General features: G+C 39.9%; 1 protein-coding gene across 7 annotated transcripts in view; it reads right to left on the bottom strand.

Moving 5' to 3' along the window:
- The window catches only part of E(bx) (nucleosome-remodeling factor subunit NURF301 E(bx)), a 464,290-nt gene that overhangs the window by 241,381 nt on the left and 195,613 nt on the right, over positions 1-27,296 (bottom strand). For all 7 annotated transcript variants that reach the window (XM_068230140.1, XM_068230142.1, XM_068230143.1 and 4 more), the window contains 3 exons: positions 17,676-17,869; positions 12,560-12,962; positions 6,587-6,733 (listed from right to left, as the gene is read on the bottom strand). In XM_068230140.1, coding sequence (XP_068086241.1) covers positions 6,587-6,733; positions 12,560-12,962; positions 17,676-17,869 — 744 coding nt within the window. The remainder of the gene's footprint in view (positions 1-6,586; positions 6,734-12,559; positions 12,963-17,675; positions 17,870-27,296) is intronic.

The following is a 27,296-nucleotide window of genomic DNA, read 5'->3' on the forward strand; positions in this document are numbered from 1 at the left end:
CACGTGAGTAGCCCTACTGAAGAGGGAACAAACCTGGCCAGGTTCGGGCCAGGGGCGGACCGCTGGATGGATGACTGAGGGGCGAAGTCTCTGCTACAGAGAGCCTGAGTTGCGGGAGGAATATATCTGGCTGTATGCCTCAACACGGATGGTGAGAGCGGTGCTCAGGACCCTAGAAGGGGCAAAAACCCTATGATTGATTGAAAAATGGATGCTGATAAAGAAGCAATTTCAAAAATTTTGACGTCAAGGCAAACCAAGGAAGCTCCAGTAGAGCAGATCCAGGAGCAAGCCCAAATGAAAAAAAATGGAGACAGAAGTCCCAATTGAACAGGCTGTCACAGACTCAAAACAAGAAATGACAACAGAAGCAGACTGCTGTTGGAATCAATCAGCATGATACCAAACTTCTAACACAAGAGTGGAGAGTGCTGAATGCCACTTCAATCGATAAGACAGGAAGGAAAGTTGTTTTTAGACCTTGGTGAAAGAGACTTTGAAGAGCTCAAAAAGAGAAGCCTTACGGCTAAGCTTGGACTTGGGTAGATCAAGTTTCAAGTCATCAGGGGAAAAACGAAACCCAATGTTGATAAAGATGGAGCTGAAGGTCCTTTAGGCCTATCTTCAGCATAAAAAAGCAGCTGCGGCCAATTTCGCCAGGAATTTCAAGTCTGAGGCTATTGACATGGCCCTTATTCAGAAGCCATGGGGAATCAAGGACAGAGTAGCAGGACTGGCAGAATCTGGAGGTAAGCTGATGTACGATACATCGGAAATACCCAGAACATGTCTTCTTGAGAACAGGAAAAAATGTTTTATGTTGCAGGAATACTGTTCACGGGACTTAACCGTGGCCAAGATTAAACTTGAAAATTGGGAGGGACCCAGAGAAATAACCATAGGCTCTGCATACTTCCCATATGATTCAACCTAATCCGCCCCCATCAGAAGAAGTTGAGAACCTAATTTGCAATGCAAAGAAGAAAGGTGAATACCTACTCCTTGAAGCAGATGCAAACTCACACCACATGGCATGGGGTAGCACGAACTGCAATGCAAGAGGTGAGTCTTTACTAGAGTTTATTACTGGAACTGAGTTGACGATACTAAACCTAGGAAACAAGCCTACATTTATAAATAAAAATCGTAAGGAGGTAATAGACATTACACTAAGCACTATGCATATTGTAAACTTTATTAAAGACTGGAAGGTGCTGGTGGAACCATAATTGGCAGACCACCAGCACACCCAATCTGCAATAGATGCGAGACTATGTGGGATTGAGATGTACAGAGACCCAAAAACAACTAACTGGGACAGATACAGAGAAGTTCTAGGGACGGCTGCACAAAAAATTCCAACTAACGTGAGAGGACAGAAGGAATTGGATGAGGCAGTCGAACTATTAGAAAAGGCCATTATAGACTCATTCCATAAAAACTGTCCTCTCAAAGAAAAGAAAAACACCAAAAAAGTAAGGTGATGGTATGCGAGACGTATATCGTAGGAAACTCACCGAGTATAACCTAGAGATACGGACACCAAAAAGAAAATCTTGCAGACTGTTCTGTGAGAAAGTGGAATCACACACTGAAACAACAAGGCTCCAGAAGGTTCTGAAAGCAACCCATATAAATCAAGCGGGGACACTGGAGAAACCAGATGGGTTATTTACTCAGGCAGGGAGGGACATGCTGGAGATACTAATGGCGTGTCACTTTCCTGACGCTGAGGAGATGACAGAAGAAGAAACGGTTGGAACAGAGACCGGAGCTCGAAGAGCAGACTGGAACAGTGCCAACAGAATAATAAAACATAACCATGTAAAATGGGCAATCGACACGTTTCATCCTATAAAGGCTCCGGGCCCAGATGAGATACTTCCGATACTCCTACAGGAAGGACGGGAGATACTCGTCAATGCCCTCACAGACCTTTTCAGAGCTAGTCTAGCTTTAGGGTATGTGCCAAAATCATGGTCAGAAGCTAAAGCAGTATTCATACCTAAGCCTGGAAGGGCAAATTATGCCCAAGCCAAAGCATACAGACCATTATGTTTAACCACCTTCATGCTGAAAACAATGGAGAAAATTCTGGATAAATATATCAGAAGAACAGTGCAAGTGAACTCAACGTTACATGAAAATCAGTTTGCATATAGATCTGGCAGATCCACTGAAGTAGCACTCCACCAGTTGGTTTGTAAACTAGAGGAAAGCCTAGAGTATAAAGAAATTGCACTGGCGGCATTCCTAGATATAGAAGGAGCCTTCAGCAATACTACCTACGACTCTATGATCAATGCACTGGAAAAGAGCAAGGTCAGTAAAACCATCATCAAATGGATTAAATCCATGTTAGACGGAAAGAAGATAAAAGCACAGGGGGAGGGATCGACGGGGAAAGACCTGAGAGATCAATCAAGATGAGCCTGGGCAAACACACTACAGTCTTTCAAGTGGAAATGATAGCTATCACAACATGTCTTGAAGACAAACTGAAAATGAACTATAGGAATAAAAACATTTCATTTTTATGGACAGCCAAGCGGCCTTTAAGGCACTAGAAGCAGTGCGGATAATATCCAGAATTGTCTGGTATTGCCATTCACTTCCCCTGAAGCTCTCGTACAACATTGTCAAAATAATATGGGTGCCAGGGCATGCAGGAATAGAAGGAAATGAAAAGGCAGATAAACTGGCCAGGAAAGGGGCAGAAACACATTTTGTAAGCCCAGAATCTGTTTGCGGGATTTCCTATGGACAAGCCCGACACTACATAGGAAAATGGGTACAACAGAAACAAATGGAGAACTGGAAAAATACTCCAGGATGCAGGCTTGCAAATGAACTGATAAAAAGACCAAACAAGAAGCATACTAAAGAACTGTTGAAACTCAGCAGAGAAAATATAAGATGGGTAGTAGGATAGTTGACAGGACAATGCCATCTGGAAAAACACCTGCGTAGAATTGGAGTAATAAGAGACAAAATATGTAGGAAATGCAAGGAAGCAGAGGAATCAGCTGAACACATACTTTTCGAATGTGAGGCGCTGGGTAGAGTCAGACTCTCCACTCTAGGACTACCAGGTGAAGAGAGAGAGAAAAAAAATCCAAGAAGACCCAATAAGAACCTGCAGCTTTGTGAAGGGAGCAGGTATATCAAGGTGGGAATGAAGGAAAAGCATGGTAGCAAAAGATCTTAGAGGTCGACGCTAATTAGGAACTAATATTTAGAGGCCCCATGAAGAAAAGAATAAGAAGGATACTTACCAGCAGGATTCAAGCTGGAGGATCATTCTACAGAGCTAATATGGAACCCAAAATACCACTGAAATGCAAGCGAGCAATTTATCTGACTGACTACATGCCAATTTTGACATATGGGAGTGAGACCTGGACCGTGAGGAAAAAGGATGAAGCAAGCATTCTGGCAGCTGAAATGAGATTCGTCCGAGCGATGGTTGGCAAAAGAAAATGAGATAAAATTCGTAGTGAGAACATCAGGGACATGGCTCAGGTTGGCAGAATGCAGGATAACATAACCCTGAGTAGACTCAAACGATGTGAAGGATGGATCCTGATCGCATACCCAGAAAAATGTATGATCTGCAGTTAAAATATTCAAGACCAAGAGGGCGGCCAAGAATGCGATATACAGATATGGTGAAAAGCGACATTCAGCAATGAGAAGGGGACTGGGACAGCACTGAAGAAGGAGAAAAGTACAAGGAAAGAAGTTGGTGGAGGGGCTTCATTCGCCGACCCACCGTTTAGATGGAACGACATGGGATATGTATGTATGTATGGGTTACTACTTGAATAAAGTCATCCAGAAGTTGAATTACTGTAGACACAATGAAGGAACAGAGGATATGTGGAAGGCAGATGAACAGCAGGATTACATCGAATCTTTAACCATTTAGGTTAAACAGCAGTTACTATCAACACTATCAACAAGGCATCGCGAGACTCACTGACGGAGGATGCTGAACCACTGTCTGAACACTGAAATATTTTACTGGAGGACTGATCACTGCACAAATAACTCCATCCTACAGAAAGCTTAAAACTGAAAGGAGAATCTCAGGCCAGGTTGGGCCCCATCAGCTCTGGCCGTGTAATGGGGAGAGGACTAGAAAATATAGAGATGTTGATCATTCACAGAAAAGCTATAGGACAAAGACCATGAAGAGGAGTCCCAACAAACGGGATTAGTCAGATTACTAGTACAAGTGAAAGAACAATGAATAACCTAATAAAACAGCATTATCATGTTGCCTCCTTCCCAGCCCTAGTATTTTCCTATCCCACCGTTGCTGAAAACCTATCCTAGTTAGAACAGCACGGGAGGGAGTCATGGTAGATCTGTAGAAACTTAGTTCAGCAAACATCTCAGTTGCACAGAACAATTAGCTGATTAAAGAAAACTGACTTTTTTCTGAGGCTGCTTTCGTCGTTATCATCGTAAGTATTATTATTTATAAGTTTCATATTCCGTATTGATTGGATTCAATGTAATAGATAAGAACATAGGATGCAGGACTCGAGACTTCTGAAACAACTAGTACAACACAATCTCGTCTCAAAAAATACCACAACAGGATGTAAATGGATCAGAGAAGTAAGAGAGGATCTGAAGGAAATAGGCCTTACAACAGAAGACACCAAAAATAAGATAAAATTGAATACAAAACTCAAGAATACAAACCTCCGCTTTACCCTTACACAAAACAAACCAACAACACGCACATTTTCAACTGAGGAAAGGGCACGAAGATCGGAGCGTCTGAAGAAGTACTGGGAGGACCGCAAAGCCCGAACAATCCCTTCAAAGAGACCTGAACGACGGACTGACTAAAGCGATCCTATGTGGTCATAAAAGAAGAAGAAGAAGAAGAAGAAGATAAGAAAAACATTTTTCTCATCTATTACATCATCGTAAGTATGCGCTATTATTACAATGGCGTGACCTCTCCCAAAGGTATTTGAGAGTGCTACCAACAGTTATTCAGGCTGTTCCTAACAATAAGAACAGACACCTTTTGTAGTAATTCCACTGGAGCACAGACGCTAAAGCTGACAAGCTGCCTCATCTGCAATCACTGCTGTACTAAGCCCAGCCTCGATGCCGTTGAGGTGAGACACATACCACACTAGGTCAGCGTGTCCTAGGACTCCCTAAAGTATGGGCACCTGTGAAGAGAGTATTTTCCTACTTAAGGTTAGAAAAGAGAGTGGAAAATGAAGGAAACTGGTGTAGAAAAGTTGAATGACACAACTGAGAAAAAGAGAACAAGATGGTGTGGACATATACAAAGAATGGAGGGAAGGATATTGAAACACATTATGGAAGAGGGAGACCCAGAGCATGAACAAGACCAGTATAAGAAGGAGAATGTGAAAGGAGAGGGGAAGGTGGAAAAGTACACAACTGCTCCAACCTGGCTGAAGTTCAATAGGGGGAAATAATCATAAAATTGACATGTCAAAATATGAGTCACAAGAAAATATGTTTCTATTTGATTTACGTTGCATCAACTCAGAGAGGCCACATGACAACACTGGGATAATACAAGGATAGCAGTGGGAAGTGACCGTCGCCTTAACAGTTCAGCCCCAGAAAATAATTTTCACTCATCAACATTATCAGCTTACAGTTCTATTTTCCTAATTGCTGTTAATAAGCCTCTGTCACTCTACTGAATGACATTATTCAGAGCCGTCAATAAAAACATACGATGGCTTGCGCGACCCTGATGCGGCACCAACCTGTTGGCGTGCGTAGCCAAGTTGTTCAGGTTGCTTGTTATCAATTGCTTACAGCAGGCATTTTCTTTTTAACATTTATAGCATGTATGTACAGATAAATCTCTAACCATTCTCAAAACATTTATTCCGTCAGAAAAGTTCTTGAGGGATGGACAGACAGGGGGCATCTCAATCACAGGAGAAATTAATAATTTGAGATTTGCTGCTTGCTAGCAGCGAATATGAACTTGCTGACTTACTAGGAAGAATAAAACATAAGCATACTGTATGGAAGAGTTGCCATGAAAAAACTTGCTACAATCTGGAAGAGCAGAGAAAAAACACACAAACCAAAGATCCGCCTTGTTGAATCTCTTTTCTTCCTCTTTCTATAAGGTTAAAAAATATGGACTGTAAAGACCAGAGACAAACAACAGCGCAAGTGGTGTGTGTACAAAGAAGCAATGTGGCCATCATCGAGCAACTTGACACCTCCAAACTTCTTCCCCATGCCAATTTGAAAATTCTCCAGTTCTTGGGGTACAGCATGAGAAGATATGGAGAACAAAAATGTTTCATGCGCAGGAAGGTTAGAGGTCCAAGACCGCAGAGCAAGATAGCATGCAGGTAGATCGACCCAGTTAAGAAACTCACTGGTTCAGAAAACCTCAAGAAGAGCTCAAAACCGCCCAGGACGGAGAAGCACAGTTAATAGCTATAGCTGATGAAGATTTTATTGAACACAAAATCAAATTCACCAGAAATATGTATTTATATGAACTAGGAAGCACTAATCAAATGGCATACTCTTTGTAAACAAATTCAGCACTCACCTGCATGTCGTCCCATCGCAGACACGCCCACATAATACGCAGCTGAAGAGCAGCAGCAGCCAGCGAGCGGAGGTTTACGGTCCGATACAGCCAGCATGTCTTGAAGAGTGGACGGGAACATGGGTATGGCCACACTTGCATATTAGCCTGCAACAACAGGAAGAGAGTTTTGGAATACAGCACTGTGAATGGAACATATTAATACAATCAAAATAATAACCATATTTTCTCACCTATAACTCTCCCTCTTAATTTTAGACAATTATGGGGGAATGTGTAACATTAGTCAACAATAAGACCTATCTATAAATTATATTATACATCCATCCTCATGTATAGCTTGGAAACTACGATAATAACGAGGCAAGACAACTCAAAACTCCAAGCCTCAGAAATGAAGTTCCTAGCCACCATCATACAGAAGACCAGGAAGGACAAGTTCAGGAACGAAAAAGTCTGAGAGGAGGTGGGAATAGGAGACTCCCTACTACAGAGGATCCAGAAAGCACGGCTGAAATGGTTTGGCCATGTAAGAAGGATGAGTGCAAGAAGAGAACATGAAAGAGAAGTAAAAGGCAAAAGACCAGTGGGCAGACCCAGAGGAAAATGGACAAGAGAGGACAAGATTGGGGAAAGATTACAAGAGAACAGTGGTTCATGAACAGACAAAGGTGGAGGTGGCTCGTACACCACACCCAGGCAACTGGAGATGGTAAACGATCATGATGATGATGATGATGATGATGATGATGATGAATAAGACCTATGATTCCCACGTGCAATCCGCAATATTGCAGCTCTAATGACATCGCACAAATTTGTGAATAGTTTCGTCCGTACGACCTACGCAATGAAAAACGCGTCGAATCCATGCGGTACATCTGTGTTTCGTAGTTAAGAAATGTCCTCCTCTGTAGCGTAGGTCTACTGCAGCTCTGATGACGTCGCACAAATAGATGAATAGGCCTAGCTTCGTGTCTAACGCACACATTGCAAGCATGCATCAGTCATGCTATATGTCTGTGTTTTGTAGTTAATAATGTCCGCCAGCGTAATGGCTAGCACAATTAGTTGCTGTTTTCAGGGGTATGACTTCGATTCCCGGTACCGTACTGCCAGAGATTTACGAAGGCTGATATGCGGTAAAAGCGGTACCTGTAACTCCCTTCCACTGGGCGTGTCTAAAAAGAGCTGTATCACCTCGGAATGAGGAAACGAGTTTACTTTAGTTGAGAAATATTCACGGTTGTTGCTATTTATACAGCAGGCGAGATCATTAGCAAAGTGGTCGTTTAGTATCTCGTAACTCGGGCCATTATAGGTATATATTTCGAGAGAAGTAAGTTTAAAACATGATAAAAGCTATCCAATTAAAACGATCGTTTTGCTCGCCAACGTACCTAACAAATAATAATAATTTTATGTCCCGACGTACTTTAAACGATTTTCGGAGACGCCAAACAAAACATACTAGGGTGTGCGTTAATAAAAGAAGAGAGAACGAACATACAGAATGAAACATTATGATGATAAAACTCATTACCGCCACACCTGTAGATTTCCATAAATGCGGTATATTTTCCTCCCCCCCGGTCATCAAACTTTTGGCACTATCAGGGCGATAATATACCTAACCTAAACAATGTGGTCTGTCTTATCTCATGGACAGCTGTTTACGCAAATCCTGATGTGATAAATGTAGAGAACAAGCATGAAATATACTCGAAAATAAGGGTCTGTGTTTCAACAGCCGCAGTTATCAAAAGAATGTTTCCAGTTACTATGTATTACATTCGGAAGTACAACTCGTAACATACGCTAGTTATCAGCTGATGGTTTGGCATGCCTTCTACAGTACGGCTTTAGTTGGAAGGAGTAGCTTCTGCTACATAGGTGGATTTCCGTACCAAATACAGGTTGGGCAACGATTGACGGAGCACAATAGGCATGTCAGGGTGGAATATTGTGCACGATTTTTGGCCATGGTGTCCGAGGATCCAGATTTCTTGTCCAACGTGTGGTTCTCCGATGAAAGTCACACTCACTTGGATGGTTTTATCAATCGTCAAACAACTCGCTTTCTTGGTTTCGAGAGGCCAGACACTATAGTCCAGAAACCGCTACATAGTGTGCGTGTGACGATTTGGTGTGCAGTGTCAGGAAACGGTGTGCTAGGTCTGTATTTAATAAAGAATGATGGTGGTGCACCTCTTACTGTTAACCAGGAACGCTATAGGAACATGGTGATCAGGCCATTTATTCAGGATCTAAGAAGCTTGTGTCGTGCCAGGAACATGCAGATGAATAGACAGTGGTTCCAACAAGATGGGGCGACCTGCCACGCTGCTCAACAGACTATGGCTATGCTGCAAGAAACCTTTCCAGGAGTAGTAATTTCCTGCGGGGCTGAGTTCCCCTACCCATCACATTCCCCCGATCTCACACCACCTGATGCTTATGCGTGAGGAATGTTAAAGGAGCAAATTTTCAATTGTCCAGACCCACTTAAAACTGTGCCTGCATTACGTCAGAAGATCGTCTCGTTCTTCAGAACTCTGCAGCAATCTATGTTCCAGAATATGTTCGAAAATCTGCGTGATCGTTATGAAAATTTACACTATCATCTCGATAAGTAAGGTAATGACAATAAGACTAACATAATTTCCAGTACTGTATATTTTGGCGCATACTGTATAATTTCCAAATGAGCAGCTGAAAACTTATGAAAAAGTGCAATAATTGGGGTGCATCCAATACACTAGAGTCCCGTTAATCCGAACTGAAATATTACATTTTTTTAAAAAAAATCTCCTTACTGAAATGAAAGAAAATATTATACTGTAGAATGAAGATTTACTTGCATTTTATTAGTCATATTTTACTAGAATAACTTAACCCGATGAGTGCTACGCCCGCCTACAGACGGGCTGACGCGGCCGGTCCACCAGTGCTACACCCGTCTACAGACGGAGCGCGAGAATATAAATTTTTTTGAGTTTCCCGGTTCACTTTCAAGTCCGAATTTGATCTCTGACATGTTCTGCCATCTGTTGGACATTATGTAAAACTAACTGATCAGAGATTATAGCTGCGGGAAGTAACTTACAGAGCTTTTTGTAGACGTCTGCGGAGTTCATCTGTGATGTAAACAAACATGGCGGAACAACAATTTACTTGCTCTTGCAGCGATGTTATTTCGGATCACAGAATCTTTCAGTTATTAACCACAGCGGAAAGTGATGATGGAGCTAATCATTTTTAAGGAATTGTTAAGTGATTTTGAAGGTGAGAGTGATAGAGAGGGTGCTGAAAATATTGTATGTGAGAAACAGAGCCTCCTTCTAAACGAAAGAAGAAAAACACGGTGAGTACAAAAGCTATTTTTTCGCTAATTTCGTGGCGGATGGATTACTTTTCTTCACCAGAGTTTCAGGTAACTGTGACAGGCTCTTGTAATAAAGAGTAATGTTTGATGACAACCCGAAAATCATTGATTTTTTAGAAACTCTTGTGCCAGTGGAGTTGGTGCAGATAGTTGAACAATTCGGCATCACAAACAACTAGTAGAAAACATTTAACCATCACCACATTCCAGGTTTGGAAAGTATTTTAAAATATCAACTTACATTCTTCTAAGGAGTTACATGTATTAGTTACCTACAGATTTTAGGAAATAATATTATTTTGGGCTCTTTACTTTGTATAAAGATAATGCACGCATGTGCACATAAGTGTAATTTTGTTTTCTCTCAAAATAATATTGAACATAAGTGTAGGATTTTCCATTTGTATTTAGATTTATAAACAACCAACATTTATAAACATTTTAAGCTAATCACCCCACTGATAAGTTAAAAATTGAGGCTTCTACAAAAAATTTTACATACGAATGAAAAAACTCAGCACTGAGGTACCAAACAGTCCTGGTAACTCAGCATTTAAAAGGTTAATGTAAACATAATTACACACCATAAACCATCAATCACAGGTCGTTTATCTTTACAAAGTCTGTTAGTTTCTTTTGCTGTAGTGATTGAACCTACTCGAAGTTGCAGTGTTAAACCAGCGTCTCAAACATGAAATCAGTGGGCGTCGCATCGTCAGCCTCGTGCAAGTAGATTTGCAACTCCTTCGGGAGAAAATCCCGGCACCTAGGCGTCGCCGGAAACCGTAAAAGTAGTTAGCAGGATGGAAAAAAAAAAAAAAAAATTATTATTAGAAAATATTTTCTGGTTAATCCGAAAATTTCATAATCCAAACAGACTCCGGTCCCAATTAGTTCGGATTAACGAGATTCTACTGTATGCGAATGAATATGGTGTTATTACGTTGTAAAAATAAATTCCTATCAGTGCTGTGACTTATTAATGGAACACAGAAACTCGGAAGGACTGTGATAGACGCTGGTTTGGAAAGCAGTAATCTGTGACGAAACTAATGTGGGTGTCGCAGCCAGTAAATTTGACACAGACACGGCTGATGAATGAACCCACATGGCAGATGAAGATACTGACGCCAAAGTTGTACCTCAAATGCCAATAGGTGATAAATTACTATAGCCTGTGTCTGAATGAAGTCGTATATTTAAATAGATTGTAATGTTGGTAGTATTGTAACTAGACACCACGCCCTCTGCTAAAATCACTAACACCGGGCGAGTTGGCCGTGCACGTAGAGGCGTGCGGCTGTGAGCTTGCATTCCGGGAGATAGTAGGTTCGAATCCCACTATCGGCAGCCCTGAAGATGGTTTTCCGTGGTTTCCCATTTTCACACCAGGCAAATGCTGGGGCTGTACCTTAATTAAGGCCACGGCCGATTCCTTCCAACTCCTAGGCCTTTCCTATCTTATCGTCGCCATAAGACCTGTCTGTCGGTGCGACGTAAAGCCCCTAGCAAAAAAAAAAATCACTAACAGACTCCAAAAAGGAGCACAATTTTATTATCATGTTAGGTCTTAAGTACAAAGAGAACCCTTTAACAGGTATATTTCGTGCCAATAACTACACATGCCCTTGAAACCTGTACAATAAACAGTAGAGATAGCAGCATACTTCAAGCTGCAGAAATGAAGTTCATAAGGTCAAGGCTACAGAAAACTTGAAGAGATAAGGTCCGGAATGAAGAGATCTGTCATAATACACAAGTAAAGTAGTCACTAAGTGAAAATGTAAGAACATCAAGACTCAAATGGTGCGGCTGTGTAAAAAGATGGATCAAATGAGAACAGCAAGAAAATGGCTAGAAAAGGAACTGGAAGGAACAGGCAGACCAACGAAACGGTGGATCAGTCAAGTAAATCAGGACCTGGAGAGAAGAGGAGTGGAATGGCACCAAACTGAGGAGGAAATGTATTTGGATAGACAAAGATGGAGAGCGCTCTTGTACCGCACCCGGTCGACTGGAGATGGTTAAAGGATGATGATGATGATGATGATGCAATGTTAATATCAGCAGCAGGATAATACAATAATCATCACCACAAGTTTGACCATGTGGAAAACAAGAGTGAAAAATACCAAAATGGAAATGCTGCACGTAGACAAGAAATAATGAAATAGGCAAGTGGTGTAACATCAGACCCACAAGACAAAGCAGCAATTCAAGTCGACAACTAGGACCTAAAATTTAAATATCTAGCCAATTGTTGGTGAGGGTAAACTTACAGACCTCAAGAATGCAGCCTGGATGATGTGGCAAAGAATGACAGCTTTAAAAATATATATATATATATATATATATATATATATATATATATATTTGCTTTACATCGCACCGAATGGGGTTTGAACCCATCTCCCGGGTGCAAGCTCACAGCTGCGCGCCCCTAACTGCACGGCCAACTCGCCCGGTGGAAAATTATTTGAAGATGCACCACAATTGGGGACAATTTAAAGATGACAGACTGATTATATGTATTCACCTGCTTCAAGAAGAAAGATGCCAGAGTTATAACCATTGTTGATCTCGCTTACCTTAGCCAAGTGATGGTAGCCACTGATGGCCATGCGACCGCCCAGTCTGGCCAACTTCCTTAGTTCATGCTGGGGAAGGATGAGCATGTTCTTCTTCTTGCTTCGCGTGTGGAACGTCGAGCACAGTGGATACTTGACAGGTGTCCTCTTCTTGCGCCGGTCTGCCAGAGACGTCGCCACCTTCTTGAGGTAGACCCGCCCCTTTGTGCACGACGATGAGTACACCTGCTTTATCTCTCCGTCTTCCTCCGTCTTGATTACAGACTCAACAGCGCTACTGATGGCGCCTTTGATGATTGTCCGCTTGCTATCACCATTCGCTTCAGTCTTTATCTGCATCGCTGCTATTTCGCTGGCAGACTTCGTTTTCGAAGAAGTCAAGATGGAATTTAACAACCTTCCACTGTAATGGAAAGAATTCAATTATATACATATCAATTAAGAGAGAGGAAAAGTTTTACACAACTCCAATACAAAATAATCTTCGTTTTGCACAAGACCACTGTTCTTCAAAATGTTTTACCGAGAATATGTAATCAGGTTTCAATTCAACTTACTGCTTAGGGAAAAATAAAATCAAAGAATTTTTCTTTTACTACCAAAGATTCACTTCACATTAGTAACATGGGAAATAGAAAAACCAAGCATACAGACTTACCCTTTTTGAGAGAAAAGCATGTCATAAATTCAAAGTCCTGATTCCCACTGTATTAAATTGAAATAAAAATAGTTTATGCATTGCATCATGATGAAATGAAAGTGTGTATGGTTTTTAATGCCGCGAGTGTCCGAGGACAGGTTCGGCTCGCCAGATGCAGGTCTTTCGATTTGATGCCCGTATGCGACCTGCGCGTAGTGATGAGGATGAAATGATGATGAAAATGACATATACACCCAGCCCCCGTGTCAGAGAAGTTAACCAACGATGGTTAAAATTCTTGACCCTGCCGGGAATCGAACCTGGGACTCCTGTGACCACGCATCGCAATGCCTTATATAATATTGTATATTTTCAAATCCTTCGGGTTTAATCTACTAATTATTGTTTTATTCTCTTTGACGTACATCTGGCAACTCAGCCTGATCGATATATTATGTTATAATTCTCAATTGGCGGCATTATTGCATTGTGAGTTGGAGTGTGCCTCTGTGAGGATCAACAATGGATGCGTGCTTCAAGTAAGTAATTGTATTCTAATCCTGTTCACACATATTAGCCCATGAAAACTGCACCGATATATTTTATATAAATCATATTGAATGCTGGATAATTTCCAAGAGGAAACATGTTCTTACAACTATATTATATGCCAAGAATTTTTAGCGTGATCGTACGAACACGCTAGGCTCTAGCGGTGGCTTTCGATTTCATAAAATATCACACATGTAATGAGCTAGGATTTTATGAGAATATTATCAGGGGTCTCTGTTTTAACATTTTAAAAGTTATTTCTCCTACTTCCACTGCTATTATATGTTGTTTTACGGCATATCTGTGCCCTAACCTTCGCTTCTAAATCTCAATAACGGTGCTCGAAAACATACCTACGGTAGCTGCGAATGTATCAGACATTTCTATTAGTCCATAATATAGGTAAAAGTACGTTTAGACTGTAAATAGCCTGCTTTCTTTACACATGTCCTGATTTTTTGCAGGGACATAACTCTAAAGGAATTCCTCGATATTTTGGAGGCTGATGACAGTGAAGAGAAAACGGTGAAGGGAATATTCATCGAACCGCCTGAAGTGAACGTACCATCTGATGAAGATTCAGGTGACGAAGATGGTGGTGGTTAGTTGACAATCTCACTGGCCGTCAACTATCCAGCAAGGTGGAAATTGTGTATACAAATAATGTACGTTTGGGAGAATGTGCAACAGATGATACTGAACAAGCAGACACTTCTGCCAAGAAGAAGAAGAAAACAAACATTTACTCGTGGAATAAGTGTAACGTACTAAATCAAGAGAGTGTTTTTCCAGAACCCGACTACACGTTGTTTCGTGATAAATCCCCTGTGCAGTGTTTTGAAACTTTCTTTGATGGTGAAGTTATTGAACTACTGTTGCAAGAATCAAGAAAGTACGCACTTTTTAAAAATTCCCCTGATCCTAATTTCTCACCAGAGGAAATGAAAGTATTTATTGCTATTCTGTTGTCTGATTACAACCCTGTTCCCAGTAAACGTTCGTACTGGGAAGCAAGTGAGGACTTGCGCAATGAACTAGTTGTCAATGCTATGCGCAGAGACAGGTTCTTAGATATGTGTAAATTTATTCATTGTGTAGATAGCACCCAGCCAGTTCCCAATGACAAGATGTGGAAATTACGCCCCCTTATGGATCTTCTGAAAAAGCTATTCGTTTCCATGTTCAGGCCTGAGCACAATCTCGATTTCGACGAGTGCATGGTAAAATACTTTGGCAGGCATGGCTGCAAGAAATTTATAAGGGGGAAACCGATACGGTTCGGTTACCAAGTCTGGTGTTTGAATACATCCTCTGGAAACCTTATCAATTTTGATATTTATCAAGGAAAGAATCCAAAAGGAAACTCTGAATCCAAAAAGGCCTACGGCAAATGTGCAGCTCCCATGATGCTGTTGTTAGATGAACTGCCAGTGGACATCAAAGTACTGCCGTTCCGCCTTTACTTTGATAACCTGTTCACAAACATGACACTTCTTCAAGAGCTGAAGCGCCGTGGCTACGGAGGGACTGGGACTATCAGAGAGAATCGTGTTCCCAAAGAATGTCCTCTTCCCACAGTAACGGAAATGAAGAAGAAGCCCCGTGGAACATTTGAGGTCGCCATGCGTGTGGAAGATGGGATTGGAATTGTAAGATGGGTTGACAATTCCGTCGTAACCATTGCATCCACGTGCTACGGCGCAGATCCTGCATCTTCCGTTTCACGTTACTCTCAAACAGAGAAGAAGAGAGTACGTGTGAGACGTTCCGCTGTTTTCAGGGCATACAATAAGCGCATGGGAGGAACTTGTAACGTCTCCTACTACCGCATAGGCATACAGGGGAAGAAGTGGTGGTGGTCCCTATTTACGTGGATGCTCGATGTTACAGCACATAATGCCTGGCAGCTTATGAGAAGATCAGGTGCTGACATCCCTCAGCTTGACTTTCGCCGCCACATCGTACAGACATATCTCAAGGTGTACAGGAATCCACCAGCAGGGGCAGGACGTCCCATTGGAACGGTTCATCAAGGTCGCACCTCCAATGATATTCGCTTAGATAGCAGAAATCATCCAGTAGCATCTGGTAATCGTCGCAGATGTGCTGGAATTAACTGTTTCAGCACTGTGCGTACCCAGTGCTTGAAATGCAACGTTGGACTCTGCATTCCTTGCTTTATTCCTTACCATACAGTTGCATAACGCTAAGAAAAGACAACCAAATCGGTAAACGGTGATAGAGTGATGAACAAATGCTTTTTCTTATGGCTCTCACGTTTTTCATTTCATGGTTTGCTGTACCCATATATTTTACACAAGTGTTTTTGTACATTATATGTTGAATTTGTAGAATGTGCTTGTCGCCTATTAAAATAATAATACATTTACAAAGATATTAATGATAAAATGAAATGCTCCCACTCCCGCCTAGCGTGATCATATGGACACGGTCCCTCGCGGGGAAACTACTGGGCGGAAATGCGTAAAACTTCATATACATACTCTAGACACAATCAGAAGCAACATGTATAACAGGCAAATAAAAATTCTAAAAGACAAAAATTCCGGCATTAACGGGTTAAGGAAGAACAAGAGTGGTTGGATAGAGGTAGATGGAAAGCTGCCTTAACATCCCAAACCAGTGGGACTTGGATGAGGGAAATGGATGACGACAACGTGCTATGAGACTGGAAGCAAACTGCTGACGGAAACAGCAGTCGTGGGATTCTGTTTTTTCATCTATTAACACGTTCAGTACCTGCTTCTGAGCGGGACACTTGAATGCCTGGACCGGCCCTCTTGACGTGCATCACTTAATACAATTTACAATTACTCCTAAACTATAAATGTTAGAAAAATGATACTTTGTGCTTACCTCTAGTAAATATTTAAGGTGTGATATCTGGTCTGACAGGTTTCAAAATACGTCTAATTTTACACAGCCTATCTGTATTTTCGGCATAATGATTTCTGTCACCGAAGTGAAGAAATGAAAGAATATGAAGGAAGCGTATTCAGAACATTGTTTTAGAAAATATCGGAGTATGAAGAACAGGGTCTTCGGTCCAGTACATTTTTATATCAGGATTTTGGACTAATCGGTTTCCACGATTGCATGATCGAATTCTTTGTGAAAGGCCGGGGCGCCACGACTATCACTTGACTCGCGTATAGATTGGTCTGCCCACACACATATTGATAAAATTCGTCATTCATGAAAATACTCACGTACGGAAACTCAAAATACCCTGCTTATTTTCTATTTGAACGTTTATACCTGAATTCTCTGTAAGTGGTGGAACGGGTGGACAATAACTAGGATGATATGAATCAGGCACTTCAATTTTCTCTATTGGCCTATCGGATTCGGGAATCGCAATTTCCTCGTCACTCTCACTTTCACTATCTGAGTCTAGTTCAGGAATAAGTTTATCACCAGAATAATCATTGTGAACAATATCTAATAATTGATCTTCCGTAAGAAACTTTGTATTATAAGCCATTATACTACACTCGCTAAGAACGACACGCACTGCATTGGAATCTCAAGTACCGACTTGACGCGCAAGGAAGTTCTGAGATTTTCCAACTAAAACTGCTGAGATAAACATGAGCCCACTCAACGCGAGAATTATCTCAAAAAGGTCAACCAACTTCCTGCTACAACCAGTAACGCTGACTAAGGTGTAAGAATCCATAGATGACAAATATAAACAGCATTGCTTCACGCGGAACATTAGACGTCTTACGCCGTCCATGGCCCGAAGCATAGGAGCAAGCTTGAATGTCTTACGCCGTCCACGGTCCGCAATGAGTCAACACATTTCATTCATAATTTCACTTTCATTTTTTGGAAACAACTATTATTGACTGAGAAAAATGAAAACATTTTAAAATTGAAATAAAAAACAATGACTCTTACCTTGGAGCACTTTCCGTCGTAGTGATACTCTTCTGGAGATTCTGAGAGGCAGATTTGGCGATGCCCTCAGTCGACTGTACGCTGTGTACCTGGCCATCCACGATCCGTATGGTTTGCCGCGTTGTCGTCGTTGTGGTGGTTGTAGTCGTAACCACCACATTTGTTGCTGTAACAGCTGTCCCGTTACTGACAGGCTGCAACACAATGGGCCGTAAGAAAGTCAAAAAGCCGCAAGTAAGATAAGAGTTAACTGCACTCAAGTGCAGAAAAATGAGAAAAGTGAGAAAAATCTATAACATCGTAATTAACTAATCAACTTATTAACATAATCAACTAAGATCTAATTTAACATCAATCTATTCTATCTTAATTTTTCACAAATTTGTTTTATTTTTATACAAGTGTTCAACAAATTACTTACATATAATAGCACATACAACACACAGGAGTGAGCAGTCAGGCAGAGAACAGCTAACACCACCATTGGATGCAGCACAAGAATGAGAGGAAATTTCATCATACCTTTAATAAGGATTTCTGTGGCTGCCACTCATCAGTACAATACGTCAATAATATGATGTTTTCCATGAACACTCCATGTTGTATGTTCTATTACATTCAGGACCTTCTCAGGTTACGGTTCACTACAAGGAAGTATTCAGTCCAGTTTTTTCTGCAATTCTCAGCAATATCTCGCTTCCATTCGATTTTAATTTCAGCGCGTGCTACTTAGGTTTAATCCTTTCCAATTTGATGAATATCACTGAAACTTTACTTCACGTACTTACAACAAAAACTCTTGGTGCTTTTAATGTGTTGTGCGATTTATTTTAAGTGTTACTTTAAGACATCCATTCGTTGGATTCACTGAACTATGTTAAACAAGTGTTTTAAAACTCTACGGTTTCACTACACAACATATACTGATTTTAAATTGTGTTTCGTTAGACTAAGTTTTTATCCACTTCTTGGATGCACGGGACAATTTAATGTTTTTTATGTATGTAGGGTGTTTCAAGGTTTTCTCTTTCAATGCTAAATTATTATTTTAAAATTTCTCACATCTGTTACTGAAGATGGTACCAAGAGTACCAAAACTGGTCTAAAAATTTCTACCTGAATATATAAGTGTTAATTAGGTGGAAGATCTTCTCCAATTTCCTTAAGTGTTAGTAAGTGTTATATGTTGCTTATTTTTATTATTGTCAGTGTCACCATTTTACCCTCGGTAGTCAGAGTGGATGAAGACCTCATCACCAATAAAATCCCAGTTGGCAAAGGAGTTCGACAAGGTGACAATCTCTCCAAAGCTGTTTACCCTTGCCTTGGAAGATGTATTCAAAACCCTTCATTGGGATAATAAAGGAATAAAAATCAGCAGGTTATATTTGAACCACCTGCATTTTGCCGATGACATTGTGCTCATAAGTGAAAATCTAGATGAGCTAGAAAGAATGATCCAAGAATTAAAAACTGCCTCTGCTAAGATTGGTTTGGAAATGAACATTAATAAAACGAAAATACTAAGCCCAGACAGTCAACCACTTAAAATGGGAAACCAATATATAGAAGCTGTAGATGAGTACATCCATCTTGGACACAAGATTAAACTTGGAAAAGACAACCAACATGCAGAAATTCCTCGCAGAATAGGTATGAGTTGGACAGCATTCCGAAAACTAAGATTCATCCTCACCAACAAGGATGTTCCAATTAACCTGAAGACCAAGGTTTATAATACGTGCGTGCTACCAGTTACTACTTACGGTCTGGAAACGATGACTCTGACGAAGGAAAGTGCTCGCAAGCTTCACCGAACGCAACGAGCCATGGAGAGAGAGATGCTAGGAATCAGCCTTAGGGATAAGATCCGTTCAGAGGACATCAGGGGAAGAACTAATGTAACAGACATCCTAGTGAGAGTAGCAAGACTAAAATGGCAATGGGTAGTACATGTAGCTCGACAAGACTACAACAGGTGGACCTCTAGGATTGTTCACTGGAGACCATGGGAACACAAGAGAGGCATTGGAAGACCCAGAAGAGATGGCTCGACGATATAAAGCTGTTGGCTGGAACACGCTGGTTCCAAGTGGCTTAAGACCGACGATGATGGAAGCATATGGAAGAGGCTTATATCCAGCAGTGGATTGAAATAGGCTAGAAGAAGAAGAAGAAGGAGAAGAATCTAGTTATGTAAATGTTTTAGTCTACAGAATAAGTTACCATTTTACATGTTTTTAACTACAGATTGAATGTTAAAACATTCACTATCACTACAATCATAATCATCACCTTTTTTTTTGCTATTGGCGTGACATTACATGTAATAAAAATCATCCAAGACGATTTTGTATTGATTAGGTGGTCTAATAAATAACTTAATGTTATTATTTCAATCTATTGGCTTGACGTCGCACCGACACAGATAGGTCTTATGGCGACTATACGACAGGAGAAGTCTAGGACTGGGAAGGAAGCGGCCGTGGCCTTAATTAAGGTACAGCCCCAGCATTTGTCTGGTGTGAAAATGGGAAACGGAAAACCATCTTCAGGGCTGCCGACAGTGAGGTTCGAACCCACTATCTCCCGAATACTGGATACTGGCCGCACTTAAGCGACTGCAGCTATCAAGCTCGGTCCTTATTTAATTCAAACCGTATTTTGGAATGTGGTTAATTGTAAGAGAGAGCTAAGAGCCTTAACTTTAAATCTATTAAAGAAACTAAAAAAGTTTATGTTGGGTCCACCTTGTCAATACACTTTTAACGATTGAAAATTATTTATGTTTCAGGAACAATATACATTCCCTTCATTTCCTTCACTACTTTCTACATCGTCTGTTACTGGGATCAAGATCACTGTGATTACATTCTTAGCCAATACCATCATTGTCCGACTTGTTCCGTAAATTATCTAGATTGTCTTCACAAATCTCTTACTGCTCAGTTTACTCGTTGCAATTTAAAGATAGTAATGAACAAACTACACCACACTCGGGAAACCGGAGTTGGAAGATGATAATGAATGAACAAACTAATCCATACAAAAGAAAAGGGAATATTGGCTTAGGGATGTGGCGACCCCAGCGCCCAGTGGGAAACCACTGCAATCAGCCACCCGGGCATTGGCGAGAAAACCATAACTTGTTGGGTTTGGAGGAAATGCCCATCCAAAACCGTAAACATCTTCGGTAAACAATGGCCCAGAGTGTAGCACCTGGGAAGAGTGGGATGGACAAGGCTCCTTAGCCGTAGTGAAGGCGACCTGTCTAAGGGTGACAACCCGAATAATAAGCCTCCCAAGCTAACGACTTGGGTATCTTGGACGGTGGCTCGCCACTGTCTCACGAAGAATGATCTTCAATTGAGCATGGAGGAGAATTTCGTTGAAATCACTACCCCAGGTGGTAACCAATCCAACGTCACCCATGGTGACATTAGCGGACCTTCGGATTCTGGGAATTCCGCACAGACATGCTGTAAGGATGAGTCGGAGCATCCCGAAATCACCCAACGTAAATTTAGATCAAGACGGTAAAGATCCTTCGCAAGATTTAATGCTAACTCATTGCTAAAACTGGGTAAACTGAAACATCTGACTGATTCACTAACACGACACAACATAGTACCGACAGCAGTACAGGAAACCAGATTTACAGACGAGCATGTCTTCGAGTCCCAAGGCTACTGAATCCTCAAAGGAAAAGTTGGTCAGCGGGTAATGAAGAATGTATCCCACTTAGGTACATGATTTATAATCAGTCACAAGATACTGGATTCAGTCACCGGCTTTACCTCCCCGAGGCGAGTTGCGGCAATAAAATCCGATACTCGATGCCACAATCGACTTTATACCCCTTCGATATACATACTGAAGTACATCGATTATTGCTAAATTAGCTTTACATCAAAGAAAGGACAATAAGTTCCACCTTTTCAATACTACATACTATATATATCAGCCTTGGCTGATGATGACAGAGAATCTGTCGAAACCGGTACCGAATGTACAAAAGTTGTGATGTTTTAACTGTAATGTAAAACTTTCACACAATATATAGTATTGAAAAGGTGGAACTTATTGTCCTTTCTTTGATGTAAATCTTGTTTCAATACGGAACCTAAGTATGAAATTCTTAACGTTAAATAAATTAGCTTCCTTGTAAAGCAAGAAATTTATCGTATTCATAATTACGCGACCGCGTGACGGTGTCCTCTTGCCTGTTGAAAATCGCTGCTGATCGGTGCATTTAATTTCCTATTTTTTGCTCAGTTTAAAATGTTTGTGACAGTTTTTGATCGAGAAAAAGAATTTGCATAGGAAGGATTTTACGCGTATGACAAAACTAGAAAGATACTGATGTGCAAATACTATAATGTGCGAAATAAGTGCCAGAGAAAGGACTTGTGCCTGAAACACATTAATAGCAGAGTTTCCATAAGAAAAACAAGGAAAAGGCACTAACGACGACAGGCATCAGAAGACAAGCTAGGCTCACAGACACTAGTTCAGCGGCAAAACGAGCTAAATAAGATAAAGACACATTCATTTTATTACAACTCGAGCTTTTATGGAGGCAAATATTCCACTGGAAAAAGTTGATCATCCAAAGCTGAGAGAGTGGATGGAGAAATACTATACAATTTTTCTGAGGAAGAAATTTGAGGTTTTATTTTTCTAATAATTTTGTGCGCTAATGCTAGTTTTCTCGTTTAATGATGTTTAGAATATAATTATTAAATTAATGCCGTAATGGTCCACCTTTCAATACTATAATATGCAATATTCTAAATTACATTAATTAGGGACTAGTTTCGGCCTTATTGTAAAACATCTAATAACTAAACAAATGTACATGCACATGACTGACATAAAACAAATGAAACAAAAAATCATAATTTCATCCCAGTTTTTAATGTCAAATGTGCTTAGATGTGGCGATAGTACATCATTTCCCATTCCCCAGCCGTAGCTGGATAGGGGCAAATATGGTTCCTCTCCACTTTCTTTGGTTTTTCCACCACTCCTCCTCCAACATTGTGTCCCAGTACAGGTTTCCTTCTATAATACTGCGTTCCATCTCAATCGTGGTCGTCCATGGCCTCCCCTTCCTTGCATTTCCATCACCTCTTTTGGCATTCTTTCGTCACTCATTCTCTTTGTGTCCAAACCATCTTAGTCGGCTCTTCTCTATTCTATCATTCATTTTTTTCACTCCGATTTCCTCCCGGATTTTCTCATTCCTTATTTTCTCTCTTCTACTCTTTTGTATCATACTTCTCAAGAACTTCCTTTCGGATGCCTGTAATTGACTCTCATCCTTCTTTGTCACTGTCCAAGTTTCTGCTCCGTAACTTGTTATGGGTATGTAATACATCTTGTACATAGTATCCTTTGCTTCCATTGGCACATCTTTGTCCCATAACATGTTTCTTACACTATGATAGAAACAACTTCCAGCTTGAATCCTCTTACTAATCTCAGCATCCAGTCGAGCATTCTCCATTAACTCACTCCCCAGGTATTTGAACGTCTGCACTACTTCCAGGGGCTTGTCTGCAAGTCTAATCTGACCTTTCCCTTCTTTCTCCCCTCTAGTCATAACAAGAGTTTTACTTTCTTCTACACTTATTTTCAATCCACATTCTTCGATCTTCCCATTCACCACATTCAATTGTTCTTTAACCTTCCTATCGTCTTCTCCCCAAATCACAATATTATCTGCAAATAACATCATGTTCATTTCTCTTCCTCCATATGCTGCTTTTGCTGTTCTCATGATGTCATCCATTACTATTGTAAACATGATTGGCGATAGAACACTTCCCTGCCTCAGCCCACTTGTTATTTTGAACCAACTTTTCCTGCCAACTTGTGTTTGCACGCAACAACAACATTCCTTGTACACTGCCATGGTCATTTTTATAAATCCCTGTCCAATTCCTTTTTGCACCAGACTGGCCCAAACTTTAGTCCTGCAGACAATGTCATATGCCTTTACAATGTCCATGAATGTCATCACCATATCATTCCCATACTCCCAATGCTTTTCCATTAGTTGTCTCATAAGGAAAATGGGCTCTATTGTTGACCTTCCATTTCTGAAACCAAATTGATTTTCCTGTATCTGATTTTCAACCCTCAACCTTATCCTACTTTCCAGTATACCAATATGGGATATCTGAGTAATTGCCCTGTAGTTCTTCAATACTTCCTTTTCGTATTTTTTGAAATTTGGGATGATTATTCCTTTTTTCCACTCCTCACGGACCTCCTTATTCTTCCAGACTATCCTGAGAACTCAATATCTCCACTGCAGGCCTACAGCTCCAGCTGCCTTTATCATCTCCACTGAAATTTCATCCATTCCAGCAGATTTTCCATTAATCATCTTTCTTAGTGCCATTTCAATTTCATTCATTGTAATTTTTTTTATCCATTTCTTCATCCACTAATTGCTTTTCTTGAATGACTGTCATTAATTCTCATGTTCAGCAACTTCTGAAAATACTTTCTCCATCTATTTCTTATGGCTTTGTTAATATTATGCCACCTTCATCCTTCACAAATCTGGTGTTTACTTTTTTTTTTGCTATTTGCTTTACATCGCACCGACGCAGATATATCTTACGGCGACGATGGGAGAGGAAAGGGCTAAGAATTGGCCGGGGCCTTAATTAAGGTACAGCCGCAGCATTTGCCTGGTGTGAAAATGGGAAACCAAGAAAAACCATCTTCAGGGCTGCGAACAGTGGAGCTCGAACCCACTATCTCCTGATTACTGGATACTGTTACATGTAACCAATCTCATGATTAGACCTGTATTGAATTTGCTATAACATGCTTACAATATTGTGTTCCCACCCCGACCTTTTCACCACAATTGGTTTTATGTTGTTAGATCATAATGCTACAACACTGTTTTATAGGGACATGTTTTGCTTGAATTTCAAGCATCCTAAGCCTATATAATCGCCTCAAGGTTAAGACCTGTCGTATTTGATTAGTTTTGACAAATTTGTGCTTAATTATAATTCTAACAATAAAGTAATAAAATATATAAACATAGGAATTTATGAACACATTAATAGTTTAACAATATGAATGACTATACTAAAATTGGAATAACCATTAATTCTAAAGATATTGAGATCCAAAACACAGTGTCTTCAAATGTTGAAAATTTGGCTAAAATTGTTTTCTCAAAGTTCTAGTTTATAAAAAACAATTGTAATTTGACTTCTATGTTAAAACTTGAGTCGTAGTTATAGTTAAAACTTATTGGTGTCTTAAAATTAAAATTTTGGATCCGTTTGGAATTCAGCTTCTTGTTTTAATTTTGAGGCTTGCTACAGTAATTTAATAGTTTTGGACAGTAAAATATTGAATTAGTTTCATTGAACTAGTCTTGTTTTCACGATCAGATTTTCCATTGGTAGTAGTTTGTATTTATAAGTATTTAGTCAAAAGGGACGTCAATCCAAAATCTTGAGGAGTTGATTTGTTTCATTCATAATATTTGAATGATGGTGCATCTGTAACAAAGGAAATTTACGTGAATAATGTTGTGTGTTGTTGTGCTTTTACAGTGATCTGATGGTATGTATTCACTTACCCCTTTGACTGCTACTACGAAACCTTGTGGACTTTGTTACATTACGGTGACTTCCATATTTATATGGACAACATGGAACATAGAATCATTAAACTGAATATGGAAGGACTCTGCATTTGGCTAAGATTTGTAGACGACACGTTCGTAATAATAGATAATCGGAAAAATAACAGCGAAAAAATCTTAGATTTCTTAAATAATATTGACAGTTACATAAAATTTACTAAAGAAGACGAAAAAGACAATTCATTAAATTTCCTGGACGTTACCGTAACATGCTTAAATTCTAAATTTGATTTTCAAATATTCAGAAAGCCGACACACACTTCAATAACAATAAGAAATGATTCACTCCACCCGAAATCCCACAAACAGGCAAGGTCTACAGAGCTCACAAAATACCCTTATCACCCACGCATTTCACGAAGGAAATAAATTTTATAAAAGAACTAGCATACTTTACAAAGGTGAAAAATTAGCATAGTCAATGGTTACAAAATAGACATGGTAAATCAAATCATCAATAAAGTAAAACTCAAATTAGCCACAAATCTCGCACCGGAAAGTACTAAAAAATCAAATTACGCAACTTTTACTTACACCAGTCCAACGATTCATCAAATAGCAAACCCACTGAAAAAAACGGGATATGCAAATAGCCTTCAAAACACACAACACCAATAAAAACTTATTCCTTAATCATAACATAGTAAACTCCAACAATAACAAATTTCAAGGCTCCGGATTATACAGACTATCATGCGCACAGTGTAAATTTTCATATGTTGGCCAAACTGGCCGCAGTTTCCTTACTAGATACATGGAACACTTTAACGCCTTAAAACATAATAAATATTCCGCAATGAGTAACCATATGAAAGAAACCGGCCATCAATATACCTCAATAGACAAAGACCTCACAATAAACAAAAGGATTGAAAAGGGGAAGCCAATGACGGAGTTTGAAAATATATATATTTATTTGGACCAATATTTTAATAAGAAAAACAACCTGAATGACGCGATCGATATAAAAAGTCCGTTAATAGAGCAATTGCCAATATTATTACAAACTTTCAAATCAGATAATAGTAAATTCTTTAAGATATTTAATCCGAAAACTTCCACCACAGAAACTACTTCGACAACACATAAAGATTCCCCTCCATACAACATGCCAAGGCCCAACACCCCGCCTACTGTCTCCTCCCCTACCCCCACCCCGACAACAGATAAGGCCCCCTCACCACATGATACGCCAATGTCTAACGCCCCGCCTAATATTTCTTCCCCTAAATCCCCTACCCGTCCTCCACAACAGCTTTTCCATACGTATAACACAAGGAGTAGAACCACAACAGATAATAGTCACCGTAATGTAAGTCCACAAGGTTTCGTAGCAGCAGTCAAAGGGGTAAATGAATACATACCATCAGATCACTGTAAAAGCACAACAACACACAACATTATTCACGTAAATTTCCTTTGTTACAGACGCACCATCATTCAAATATTATGAATGAAACAAATCAACTCCTCAAGATTTTGGATTGACGTCCCTTTTGACTAAATACTTCATAAATACAAACTACTACCAATGGAAAATCTGATCGTGAAAACAAGACTAGTTCAATGAAACTAACTAATTCAATATTTTACTGTCCAAAACTATTAAATTACTGTAGCAAGCCTCAAAATTAAAACAAGAAGCTGAATTCCAAACGGATCCAAGATTTTAATTTTAAGACACCAATAAGTTTTAACTATAACTACGACTCAAGTTTTAACATAGAAGTCAAATTACAATTGTTTTTTATAAACTAGAACTTTGAGAAAACAATTTTAGCCAAATTTTCAACATTTGAAGACACTGTGTTTTGGATCTCAATATCTTTAGAATTAATGGTTATTCCAATTTTAGTATAGTCATTCATATTGTTAAACTATTAATGTGTTCATAAATTCCTATGTTTATATATTTTATTACTTTATTGTTAGAATTA

The sequence above is a fragment of the Anabrus simplex genome, chromosome 13 (assembly GCF_040414725.1).
Source record: "Anabrus simplex isolate iqAnaSimp1 chromosome 13, ASM4041472v1, whole genome shotgun sequence".
In the NCBI taxonomy this organism is placed as follows: Eukaryota; Metazoa; Arthropoda; class Insecta; order Orthoptera; family Tettigoniidae; genus Anabrus; species Anabrus simplex.